General features: G+C 43.2%; 1 protein-coding gene across 2 annotated transcripts in view; it reads right to left on the reverse strand.

Moving 5' to 3' along the window:
- Positions 1–5,353: 5,353 nt before the first annotated feature.
- CTBP1 (C-terminal binding protein 1) overlaps positions 5,354–13,311 on the reverse strand; it is a 57,995-nt gene continuing 50,037 nt past the window's right edge. The window contains exons 7-9 of one of the 2 annotated variants that reach the window (XM_081328010.1): positions 10,952–11,079; positions 7,260–7,377; positions 5,354–6,521 (exon numbers count right to left, since the gene is read on the reverse strand). In XM_081328010.1, the coding sequence (XP_081184136.1) occupies positions 6,338–6,521; positions 7,260–7,377; positions 10,952–11,079 (430 nt within the window). In that variant the 3' untranslated portion in view covers positions 5,354–6,337. Of the gene's footprint in view, positions 6,525–7,259; positions 7,378–10,951; positions 11,080–13,311 lie in introns of both variants that reach the window. The other variant, XM_081328009.1, reaches the window with a different exon arrangement.

Consider the following 13,311-nt stretch of genomic DNA (forward strand, 5'->3'; position numbering starts at 1 on the left):
GGGGTTTTGTTTTTTTTAATAAAAAAGTAAGTTTGGTAACATGACAGGTCTTCTGTTCACTATATTTTTTTAGGACATGGAACACATTTCTAGAACTGAATAGAGGAACAAAAAACTTGCAGCGTAGGGGTCACTGTACATCTGTCACAAATCTTGTCAGATAACTCTTTTTCGGAATAAAGTTGTTGCAAAGTTTTCAATTGTTGCTTGATTCCCCCCCCCCCCCCATTGGGGAAGGAACGTCTTCAATCTCTTCTACAATGGACTTTATTGCCATAGGAATGAACACCGTTTAATGTTTTCCCACAGTGTTTGGTAACATCAGAAGTCTGTAGTTAAGTGGAAGGAATTCCTGCAAATGAAAGCTGGGGTGGGGTGGGGTGGGAAGACCAAGCCATGTTTTGGGGACTTCCGACATCCTGGCCAACACCTTCCAACTGTCGCCACGGCCTTCTATTTCAGCCTACTTGAAGTTGTCCATTGGGAATGATTTTGGAGAAGGTTCAGGCAAAACCCTGGATTTGTAAATTCAGTAAAAAATTGGAAGTCGTCTAATTAAGCTAACACGGTCTGCATCAACAGAGGGATGGTTTTAAGATCATGGGAAGTGGTTGTCCTGCTTGACACTGCACTAGCCAGGCCACACTTGACGTACTAAGGGCAGTTTTGGTCACCACGATACAAAAAAGATGCTGAGATCCTGGAAAGAGTGCAAAGAGCAGCAAAGAGGATCAGGGGTCTGGAGGCTAAAACGTATGAAGGACAGTTGCTGGAATATGTCTAGTCTAGAGAAAAGAAAGACGAGGGGGGACATGATAGCAGTCTTCCAATACTTGAGGGGTTGCTACAAAGATGAGGGGGTCAATTTATTTCCCAAAGCACCAGAAGACAGAACAAGAAGCAACGGATGGAAACTAATCAAGGAGAGAAGCAACCCGGAACTAAGGAGAAACTTCCTGACAGTGAGAACAATTAACCAGTGGAACAGCTTGCCACCAGAAATTGTGGGTGCTCCAACACTGGAGGTTTTTAAGAATAGATCAAAGAGCCATTTGTCTGGAATGCATAGGGTCTCCTGCTTGAGCAGGGGGTTGGACTAGAGGACCTCCAAGGTCCCTTCCCACTCTGTTATTCTACGATTCTGTAATGGTCTCCTGCTTCAGCAGGGGGTTGGACTAGAGGACCTCCAAGGTCCCTTCCCACTCTGTTATTCTACGATTCTGTAATGGTCTTCTGCTTGAGCAGGGGGTTGGACTAGATGACCTCCAAGGTCCCTTCCAACCCCGTGATTCTATGTTCTCTGTCGGATTTGCAGATTGTGTGACAACTTCATTGTGAATTTTTAGATAAACGAAATGTTTAGGAAAAGCTTTTGTCCTTCAGATTTGTTGAACTACGTTAAGAAGCCAATGCAATCTAACGGTTACCCCGCTGGGCTGTTTTTCTAATCCTATCCGAGGGGGGAGGCATCGTCAGGGCGAAGCATGAAAGTCTGTCTGGCACACTTTGCTCCAGGAAGGTTCCCAAGTAAGATTCATCCTGCAATTATTTCTCCAGTCGAGGCTGATGGCCTGAGAGTCCCCGGAGTGAGCTCGCCAGACGCAAATGATATTGAGAGGCTGGCCACTCCCGGCTGCACTTTTCACTCCACAAAAAACAGAGAGAGGAGAGCAAGACGGAGAGGGTTCCGGGAAAACCTGAAGTGGACCTGTTGACCAAGGTCCTTTGCAGGAAGAAATCACAGGAAACCCACCCTGGGGGACGTCCTGGGATGGCTGTTCTATGGGGGATATCGCATACTAGAAATACTGGGAAGAAAAGGGAGGGGGCAGGGGGGAGGGAAGGAAGGAAGGAAGGAAAGAAAGAAGGAAGGAGTAGGAAAGAAGGAAGGAAGGAAGGAAGGAGTAGGAAGGAAGGAAGGAAGGAAGGAAGGAGTAGGAAAGAAAGAAGGAGAAGGAAGGAAGGAAGGAAGGAGTAGGAAAGAAGGAAGGAGAAGGAAGGAAGGAGTAGGAAAGAAGGAAGGAAGGAAGGAAGGAGTAGGAAAGAAAGAAGGAAGGAGAAGGAAGGAAGGAAGGAAGGAAGGAAGGAAGGAAGGAAGGAAGGAAGGAAGGAAGGAAGATGTTGCAAATTAATTGACTCCACTCATTCTCAACTCTCAGAACTGAGATGAGAGATAATAAGGCTTTCCATAATAGATTTTATCTTTTTGCATGCTGTTTGGGTTAAATATTATTTATTTATTTATTTATTTATTTATTTATTTATTTATTTATTTATTTATTTATTTATTTATTTATTTATTATTTTATTTTATTGAATTTATATACCGCCCTTATTGAACAAGGTGTGAATTCTTACCTGTCTGCTGGTACTCCCAGGAGGAAACTCCTACTGGCCAAACGTTATGCTTACACCCTATAATTTCCCACATTACTTTCACTATCCATAGGTCTTTTTAATGCAGCTTTAAAAAAAAAGGTTTGCACACTGCTGAAAAATCCTAATTTTGCAAATCCCTTGATTAGCAACTTAGTGTGACAGCACAAATTGGAGCAAGTCTTTCTCTAACGTTATCTCCGTGGTAAATGTGGAAAAAAAATGAGGTCATAAAATGACAGTTACAAAGGGAAGTTATCACACATTTCAAATAAAATGACAAGATCTTTTCCAGAAATAGATAATTAGGACAAACATGGAAAAGTAGCTTGCAGTGAATTATTCTACCTTAATGGAAAAATTGTTTTTGGGCGTATGGGAAAATAAGATATGAAGACTAGTGAGTAGTGAATCTTATGCTCTAAGACAATGTTTCTCAACCTGGGCAACTCTAAGATGGGTGGATTTCAACTCCCAGAATTCCCCTGCCAGAATTTCTGGCGGGGGAATTCTGGGGAATGGAAGTCGACTCTTCATAAAGTTTCCATGGTTGAGAAACACTGCGGGGGGGGGGGGGAATTACTCTTCTTATGAACATCTCAGTTTCCTGATATGCAAATGCTGATCTTTGAAATATGCTTTTAAAGACAGATTTTGCCTTGTGCAGCCCCAGATCCCACCTCAGTCTAGAAACAAGGCATCACTACAATATTTGTCTAGCTTCATGGAAAGAAGGACTAGGGGTGACATGATAGCAGTGTTCCAATGTCTGCAGGGATGCCCCAAAGAACAGGGGGCGGGAAATCAAGCAATTCTCCAAAGTGCCCGAAGGCAGGACAAGAAGCAACGGATGGAAACTAATCAAGGAGAGAAGCAACCTAGAACTAAGGAGAAATTTCCTGACAGTTAGAACAATTAATCAGAGGGACAAACTGCCTCCAGAAGTTGTGAGTGCTCCAACACTGGAGGTTTTTAAGAAGAGATTGGCCAGCCATTTGTCTGAAATACTATAGGGCTTTCTGCCTGAGCAAAGGGTTGGACTAGATGACCTCCATGGTTCCTTCCAACTCCTCTTTTCTATTCTAGAATCTATTCTATTCTATTCCAGAATATATTCTATTCTAATCAACATTCTATTCTAGTCTGCATTCTATTCCATTCTCCATTCTATTCTACTCTATATTCTATTCTATTTTATTCTGCATTCTATTCTATTGTATTCTGCATTCTATTCTATTCCAATTCTTTTCTTTTCTATTCTATTCTACTCTACATTCTATTCTATTCTGCATTCTATTCTATTCTATTCTATTCTATTCTATTCTATTCTATTCTATTCTATTCTATTCTATTCTATTCTATTCTATTCTATTCTATTCTAATTCTACTCTACTCTACTCTGCACCTAGCAATATAATAACTGTGACTGGTATGTCATGCCTTAATACAGAAGCATAAGGAAGATATGGCATAATGGCCAACTCAAAATTAGAATCAAGCCATACTAGAATTTGATTGACACTCTCTTCTACACTTATTCTGGCTTTGCAGGAACTTCTGCTTGATGGAAACTGCTATCAGTGACGTTTGCCTCCCAGAGTGTGGGTGCTCCATCATTGGAGATCTTCAAGAAAAAAGACTGGACAGCAATTTGATTGGGATGGTCAAGGACTCCTGCCCTGGGCAGGGGGTTGGGGTAGAAGACCTCCAAGGTCCCCTCCAGTGCTATGTTCTAAGTTAACACTTTGGCCATGCTCTGGAGTCTCATAGACGTGTCCTCAAGATTCAGGCTTTTACTAAGTTAGGCAGTGTGGACACTGCTAACCTCCCATCCAGCTTCATTATTAAGACACCACTTATGGGGGGAAAAATGTCAAAAGCCCATTGTGAAGTTGTCCCGTGGAGAACAAAAGCGTGGCCAGCTTTTGTCTCTTCGTGAAACCACCACATCTCTAAATCAAAATTCTCAAGTTTGCTCCCAGAGAATTGCAACCCATAGTTACGATACAGTGATGGATCCAAGCGCCATGCCAGAGAATTCACCATGTGCCGGTTGAAAGGGTTTTATACTTACCCTTCTATAAAATTCCAGAAGATTAAAATTTCAGCCAATATAAAGAGGTCCTGAGCATTATGGCTAAAGAGAATCAATCTTTTAGTGGCTTTAATAACTGGCTGGGCTGCAGCTCAAGAAATGGATTAATTCCAGAACCTTCCGCTTGAGTTGGTTTGGAGGGAAATCAAACGCAATGGAGTGGCAACTGCGGGACTTGGCTGAGGGACAATTTTGAAGGACATTGGAAGGAAGAATTGTTGAGGGAGGAGACAGAAGTTCTGAAGAGCTGAGGTGGTGATTGTTGGTGACCACGTTAGGACAATCTTGAGGAGAAAGAAAGAAAGAAAGAAAGAAAGAAAGAAAGAAAGAAAGAAAGAAAGAAAGAAAGAAAGAAAGAAAGAAAGAAAGAAAGAAAGAAAGAAAGAAAGAAAGAAAGAAAGAAAGAAAGAAAGAAAGAAAGAAAGAAAGAAAGAAAGAAAGAAAGAAAGAAAGAAAGAATTCTTTTTGTTGGGAGGAATTTGGTGGAAAACTCCATAAGGAAATCTGGCTTATGCTTCAAATAATATTATTTTCAACCAGCAGGCGTACATGCAAAATATATAGGAAAAAGAAGACTAAAATTCTTATTTGCTTCATTCGTTTAAACTAAAATTTTTACTGACATTATTGTTCATTAGAAAGCAATTCCCACTTGCAATGTTTCCAATCTCTTTCCATTTTGCTCCGTTAGAAGTTGGCAAGAACACAGATTCTTTCCAGCCTGTGTTAGAGACAAAAAAACTGGTTTTTGTACCGTTTAATTTCTAAGACAGCCACGCCAAAATGAAGCGCCCCTATGAAATAAATCCAGAGTCGAATGACGTCAAAAAAAAAAAAAGAAAGAAAGAAAGAAAAAGAAAAAGGAATGAAGAGAGTCCCGTGTGGTTTGTTTGGAATTTTTATTTCTTTAAAATAATTCATACAAATGGATACAGTCACAAACATGATTTAACGCAAAATATTGCTAGCCTACTACATTACTGGGAAGGAGTCCATGTAGGCAATGAAATTTTTTCTAGTTTTCTGTAGCTCTAGTGCGTCTTTCTCAGTCAATCTCTCTTCTCTCTCTCTCTTTCTCTCTCTCTCTTTCTCTCTCTGCACCCCAGCAATAATATATACTTTAACTGGTGACAAAAAAAAAGCAGGACCCTTGTTTATACAAAAACTTTATTTGCACCTCAAAAATCTCTTTCAAACGTCCTCATTCTGAAATGTGGGGAATTTATGCCAAAATCAGGAGAAAAGTGTTTTGCGTTTTATTAAATTATTCTAGAAAAATAATAATAATAATAATAAGACAAGGTAGAAAAAACAATGCACTGTATGGCATAGAAAGAAAGAAGAAGAAGAAAAACAGGTGGGTTGGAGTCATTATCCTGAGAAGTTTCATCAACTGCCTCAATTTTGGGGCATTTTTTTTTAAAACATATAAAAACAAAAAAAAAAGTTTTCAACTTTTGAAAGTGGTTTGTCGAATGCCTTTCTTTGCGTTTTTTGTTTTTGCTGTTGACAACAGAGCAAACAAACCTCGGTTAATGTTCTAAAAACTGTACACAGACAAGTACATTCATGATATAATTAACTACTAACTTCTCTGGCTTAACAAAGAACCCACAGCAATACAAAAAACTGTGATTCAGTTCACTGGACAGGGACAAACTACATTTTATATGGAGGAATAAAGTTTTCAAATCTTCGTTCCATCATCTCTCCCACCGCTCCTCGTTACGGTACTGCATCTTGGACCAGTTCATTAAAAAGATGAGTGGCCTGACTCCGGGTGCGCGTTGTGGTTCTGTCCGAATGTTTGACCACGTCCTTGACCAAAGTGGCAACCATCTATGCTGGGAATGGTCTTCTCGTAGGCTACAATTGGTCACTGACGTGGTCTCTATCTGCTTCCGGCTTCACCGTCTGGCCCGGAGAAGGGGCGTGGGGGGGATGGGCCACCGGAGGCAGCCCGTGCGATAAGGGCATGGCGTTGGGGACAATCCCTTCCACGGCGGTGGGGAGTCCGGGGGGAGCCACACTCACAACGCCAGGAGGATACCTGCTAAAAGAGGAGGAGAGGGAGGGCCGTTATGCCCGGGGAATCGTGGCCGTCGTGGAGCTGAAACGCTTCTGAGGAAGTCCAGATGCTGAGACTGTATCCCCTGTGGGGTCCTGGGTGCCCTTCGATCTTGGTTTGTTTTCTTGCAGACGTTTCCTTACCCAACTACGTAATACAGTGTCATCAGTGCTAGAAGGGAAGGGGAGGAGGAGGAGGAGGAGGACGACGACGACTGTACGGTCCTTGGTGCTCTCTGAGCTTGATTTGTTTTCTTGCAGACATTTCATTACCAAACTAGGGAACATCATGATGAAGTTGCCAAGTTTGGCAATGAAACATCTGGAAGAAAACAACCAAGCACCAAGGACCCCACAATTCAACTCTGAGCTACAAGTATTCTCTTCCACTGGTGCCATGTTTGGATTTCAAACACTTCACTCAGCACACAAACAGGAGGAATTTCCATCTGTAGACAAACTTCAACCAGCTAGCACTGATAACGTTCCCTAGTGTGGTAATGAAACGTCTGGAAGAAAACAGCCAAGCTCAGAGCGCCACAGGGACCCCACAGTTCAACCTTGAGCTATGAATATCCTCCTCTACTGTTATCACCTGCTTGTCTGCTGCCTGGACATCGAAGGTCTTTGTGACACGGGAGAACATCCCAAAGAAGAGAATGGAGGTTTCCCATTTGGGGCTCCATGGGAGGTGATGGCAATAGAATGGAAGCTATCCTACCTGTACGTAGCGCCATTAAGCTCCGGGTGAACAACTCCTGGGTCCATGCTTGCCCAGTGAGTAGCTGTGGTCAAATGTTCTTTGTTGACACAGTTTTTCAGGCTGTCCGGAATACGACCTGGGGAAGAGAACAATTTAGAACAATTAACCAGGGGAACCACCTGCCTCCAGAAGCTGTGGATGCTCCAACACTGGAAGTTTATAAGAAGAGACCGGACAGCCGTTTGTCGGAAATGGTATAGGGTTTCCTGCCTGAGCAGGGGGTTGGACTAGATGACCTCCAAGATCCTTTCCAACTATTATATTAGTTTGACTAATTTAGCAGCTACAGTGATTCGCTTAACAAATGTGCAAAACAAGTCGTAAAATGGAGCAAAATTGTCTTCTTCTTCTTCATCATCATCGTCATTATTATTATTATTATTATTATTATTATTATTATTATTATTATTATTATTATTATTATTATTGATCATCGCACAGTCAGCCAGATGTTCAGACTGGGTTTGGCATTTTTGTCTACCTATCGAGGCCTTACCAAGGACCTGGGATAGGCAAATGTGGATGTTTCATGGTAGTACAGATCTTGTTGCAGGACGGAAGCAGTTCCTAGTAAGGCCACCTTTTGCAATTGACTAATGGCGAATTTGTCAATGCCAAATTTGCATTGTTGTTGTTGTTGTTATTATTATATTTATATATCACCACATAAACAATGCAGCTGGTGCTGTAGGAAAACTGCATGTGTGTAACAAAAGCACAGTCAATCCGTTCTGGCCACAGTTGACACCATCATTATTGTTTGGAAACGCTTCTGGTTTCCAGAGCTTGCTAAAATTTCTCACCTTTTGTGCTGCATTAAGAGAGATGAAATACCCAGATTATCTTGCAAAAACTTTGGCATTCATTTCATTTAGCGGCAGTTGTCCTACACAACCTGTCCTGAGATTTTTGTTTAAAGCTTACGTTCTTATTTCCCCCTCTTCAAAACATTACACATGCAAAATTCTGTTCTCTCTGGATGGAAAAAGGGCCGTGTCGTTCTCACAATGTCTTATGGAACACAAAATGCATCATAAATATAGGAAGCATAAGGGAATAGGCCGGCATTCTCTGTCTGGGCTTCAGGTGAATGGCCTAATCAGCAAAGGGAATCTGAAACTCATTTCAATAGCTTCACTTCCTTCCTAAACGTAAGAGGGATCTCGGAGTCCTAGTGGACAATCCCTTAAATAGGAGCCAGCCGTGTGCTGCAGCTGCCAAAAAAGCCAACACAGTGCTAGGCTGCATTAACAGAGGGAGAGAATCAAGTGAAGTATTAATGCCACTTTACAAGGCCTTAGTAAGGCCACACTTGGAATACTGCATCCAGTTTTGGTAACCACGATGTAAAAAAAGATGTTGAGACTCTGGAAAGAGTACAGAGAAGAGCAACAAAGATGATTAGGGGACTGGTGACTAAAACATATGAAGAACAGTTGCTGGAATTGGGTATGTGTAGTTTAATGAAGAGAAGAGTGAGGGGTGACATGATAGCAGTGTTTCAATATCTCAGGGACTACCACAAAGAAGAGGGAGTCAAGCTATTCTCCAAAGCACCTGAAGGCAGGACAAGAAGCAATGGATGGAAACTCATCAAGGAGAGAAGCAACCTGGAACTACGGAGAAACTTCCTGACAGTGAGAACAATTAACCAGTGGAACAACCTGCCTCCAGAAGTTGTGGATGCTCCAACACTGGAAGTCTTTAAAAAGAGACTGCACAACCATTTGTCTGAAATGGTCTGGGGTTTCCTGCCTGAGCAGGGGGTTAGACTAGAAGACCTCCCAGGTCCCTTCCAACTCTGTTACTCTATTCTATTCTTTTCACCCCTCCGCTGGTCATAGCAGCAAAAGCAAGGGATCAACGGAGCAACCCAAGGAGGGTAGATGGTAGATCCTCTCTATATAGTCACTGTTGTTTCCTATGGTCCATGTTTCTGGTCCTCACCTTGGTTGAACCTTCATGAAGTTTCTTCCCAGTCTTTCAATCAAAGGAAATGAGCTGTGAGAGCTTCAAGGTTGACATTGTTGTCCTCACTCACCAGAGGAATGCAGAGGGGCGATTCTCAACCTTGGCAACCAACATGTGGACTTCAGTTCCCAGAATTCCCCAGCCACCCATGAATTCTGGGAGTTGAAGTCCACATGTCTTAAAGTTGCCAAGGTGGAGAAACGCTGGTCTGTTGGCTGAAGGAATCCCTGGATCTGTACTGACCTGGCCCTTTATGACCTCTGTGGCCAGCAGGGTGTAACAGAGGTCTTCTCATACCCCAGTGAGAAAAATTCTGCCAGACGACTAGCCTTCATCCTTCTGCGGAGGTCCACAGCCAGAAGCTCCAAAAATGTCTGTCCAATTATGACAGGAAGGGCAATTATTAAAGAAAGACATTGTCTTATTCCCCTGGCATGCTCGGCGTTGTTCTTACGAGGTCTTCACAATGTTCATGCGGGACCTACTCCATCAAGGTTAAAGGTAAAGGTAAAGGTTCCCCCGCACATGCGTGCTAGTCGTTTCTGACTCTAGGGGCCGGTGCTCATCTCCATTCCAAAGCCGAAGAGCCAGCGCTTGTCCGAGGACGTCTCCGTGGTCATGTGGCCGGCATGACTAGACGCCAAAGGCGCACGGAACGCTGTTCCCTTCCCACCGGAGTGGTCCCTATTTTTCTACTTGCATTTTTTACGTGCTTTCGAACTGCTAGGTTGGCAGAAGCTGGGACGAGTAACAGGCGCTCACTCTGTTACGCGGCACTTGGGATTCGACCCGCCAAACTGCCGACCTTCTGATCGACAAGCTCAGCATCCTAACCCACTGAGCCACCACATCCCTCCATGAAGGTTAGTTTTAGATAATGTCCAGAATCTTGATGGGATTTGAAAAAGTGTTGCTTTGGGATGGCTATCCGGATGACCCCTGCCTGACTCAAACTTTTGGACAAAGGAACCGTTGACACAAAAACTTGTTCAAGTTCTTAGGACACCAAGTTCCCCTCTAATTTTCTAAGAACAAGTGATGTGATGGACGGACGACATAAAAATAAAAAAAAACTTGAGAGAGGTTATTTCTCTCCGTATTGACTCTAAATGTTACCATTAGTAAAGTGTGGTTCTTTAGTTAACCTAGGTTTGTTTGGTATTGCTGAAGACAGAAAACCCCCGTTAGGACATTAGGCCAAGGAAGTCCCTTAAAAGAACATGTCGCAAAGGTGCTTTTTTTCCTCAAGAAGCAACTGGACTTCCTTTGTTTTCCTCGAAGACCTTTCACTTCCCATCCAAGAAGCTTCTTCAGTTCTGAATGAAGGGCGGAGAATGGAAGGACTGATGTTCCTTCCAGTCCTCTGGTCTTTAGTGTTCCCTCCGAGAGTCATTGAGGCCACTTGGACAACTAAACAGATAAACCTCCAAGTGTCCCAAGTGGCCTCAACGACTCTCAGAGGGAGTGCAAATGACCAGAGGACTGCAAGGAATACAAATCCTTCCATTCTCCACCGTTCAGTAGAACCGAAGAAGCTTCTTGGATGAGAAGCGAAACGTCTTCAAGGGAAAAAAACAAACCAAGATGGTCCAGTTGCCTCTTGAAAAAGCGCCTTTGGGAGAACCGTGACCCGGCAGACGGAGAGTCTCCACGGACGTTGGAAGAACGTGGTTGCCCACCTGTGATGGCTCTCCGGATCTCCCTCGCTGCCTCCTCTCGCATCTCTATCGAGGCTTGTTCGCTGTACCAGGCCGCGTGGGGTGTGCAGATGAGATTTGGGGCGTCCTTCAAGGGCCCCTGGCTAAAACTGAGGGAAGCAAATGCTGAGGTATTAGATTAACAACAACAACAACAACAACAACAATAATAATAATAATAATAATAATAATAATAATAATAATATCTCCTGAAATAAAATCTCTCCCTCTGGGCTTCTCTTCTGAAAACCATCTCACCTAAGCTCAAGCGCTGCTTGGTGGCTGCCGGTTCAAAACTCAGCCTAGATGGTCCGGCTTCCGTGTTGGCCGACAAAACAGCACGACCATCATCGAGACCGGTCACTAAGCAGGGCGCCCGATTTTATACAAGCATTTTGGCCGTGGTGGCTGAGTGAACCACTGCGCCTGTTAAGTGACCCGCGTGGCCACTAAGCGAATACAGCTTCCCTCACTGTCTTTGCTGCTCAGAAGCCAGCTGGGAGGGTCGGAGACGGTGATCACGTGACCCGGGGGGACGCTGCAACTGTCGTAAGTACATGCCAGTTGCCAACCGCCCTGAGTTTTGATCACGTGACCTCAGGGATGCCGCGACAATCACAAGGGCAGCAGCTAGCTGTAAGTCACTTTATTTATTTATTTATTTATTTATTTATTTATTTATTTATTTATTTATTTATTTATTTATTTATTTATTTATTTATTTATTTATTTATTTTATTAAATTTGTATACCGCCCTTCTCCCGAAGGACTCAGGGCGGTGAACAGGGCATATATAAATAGCGAATACAAAAATTAAAAGAGAATTAAACAAGTGCCCAGATAAAAAACAATAACAATATAAAAAACCCATTAAAAACCCTAACGTCCCCCATCAGGCCAGACCGGCTTGTTCAAATAAATGGGTCTTCAGACCGCGCCGGAAGGAGCAAAGGTCCGGTGCCATCCGGAGCTCAACCGGGCTTTTGTAACTTTGGTCACTAAACAAATGGTTATAAGTTGAGGACCACCTGTGGCATTGTCAGCACTGAGGACTGCCTGACGTATCTCCAAGACGGCTGATTTAGATGCATTGGACATCACTTCCCATACAGGCTAAGGCAGGGGTGGGGAACCTGGGCCCTTTTATGACTCGTGGACTTCAACTCCCAGAAACCCTGAGCCAGCATGGGGGAACTTTGGCCCCTTCATGACTCACAGACTTCAACTCCCAGAATTCCTGAGCCAGCATGGCGCAGCTTGGAAACTCTCCCTTTCCCCTCAGCACGGCTGGCTCTGGAATTCTGGGAGTTGAAGTCCATGAGTCCTAAAAGAACCAAGGTTGCCTACCCCTGGGCTAAGGAGTTATGGCAACCGATATCCCATGTGGTGGGATGAAAATATTAAAAATGAGGGCTATAAATACAGGCAGTCCTCACCTTACGACCACAATGGAGGCTAGAATTTATGTTGCTAAGCGAGACGTTTGTTAAGTGAGTTTTGCCTCATTTTACAACCTTCCTCACCACAGTTGTTAAGTGAATCCCTGCGGCTGTTAAGTTAGCCACACCGTTGTTAAGTGAATCTGGCTTCCACCCCTTGATTTTGCTTGTCAGAAGGTCGCAAAAGGGGATCGCGTGACCGCCCCACCCCCGGGACACAGCAACCCAACATAAACATGAGTCAGTTGCCAAGCATCTGAATTTTGATCACGTGACCAGGGAGATGCTGCTACAGTCGTAAGTGTGAGAAAAACGGTCATAAGTTGTCGTTGGAACTCTGAACGCTCACTAAATGAACTGTTGTAAGTGGAGGACCTGCAGTGAACATACTATAAGGAGGTCAAGCTGGAAACATGATTTTTTAAAAATCAATAACCACTCCAGTAGGCTAACTTTATTGCAACGCAAGAGGTGTGTGCTTCAGCCCAAGCGTGTCTTTTTAACGTGATTCTTCCTAAGTAGATTTGGCTGATTTCAAATCGTTCTACAAGAAAACATCCTGTACACACACACACAATGGGCAACCTTTTGTGTAATATTGTCAAGAAAATTGCCTACACAAGTCCATACAGTTACTGGGAGTCAGGCTTGACTGGAAGACAACTCCTTTTCTCAAAAAAAAAAAAAAGATTTAAACCTTTAGCCTGATTTTAAAAGATCTGTAAATGCCAGGCTTCATTTAACAAAAGAGCCAGTCCTAATTTTTTCCCTACAGAATCCCAGAACGATGAAAGGGAATTAAGATAACTTTGTTTTTAAAGGATCTGTTCTTTTTTTTTTTGACTTCCTAGTCTGCATATTTTATTCCGTGAAGAGTCCATTTTCAAGGTCATCTCCCAGAT

Source organism: Vipera berus, assembly GCF_964194415.1.
Source record: "Vipera berus genome assembly, chromosome: 4".
Taxonomy (NCBI): domain Eukaryota; kingdom Metazoa; phylum Chordata; class Lepidosauria; order Squamata; family Viperidae; genus Vipera; species Vipera berus.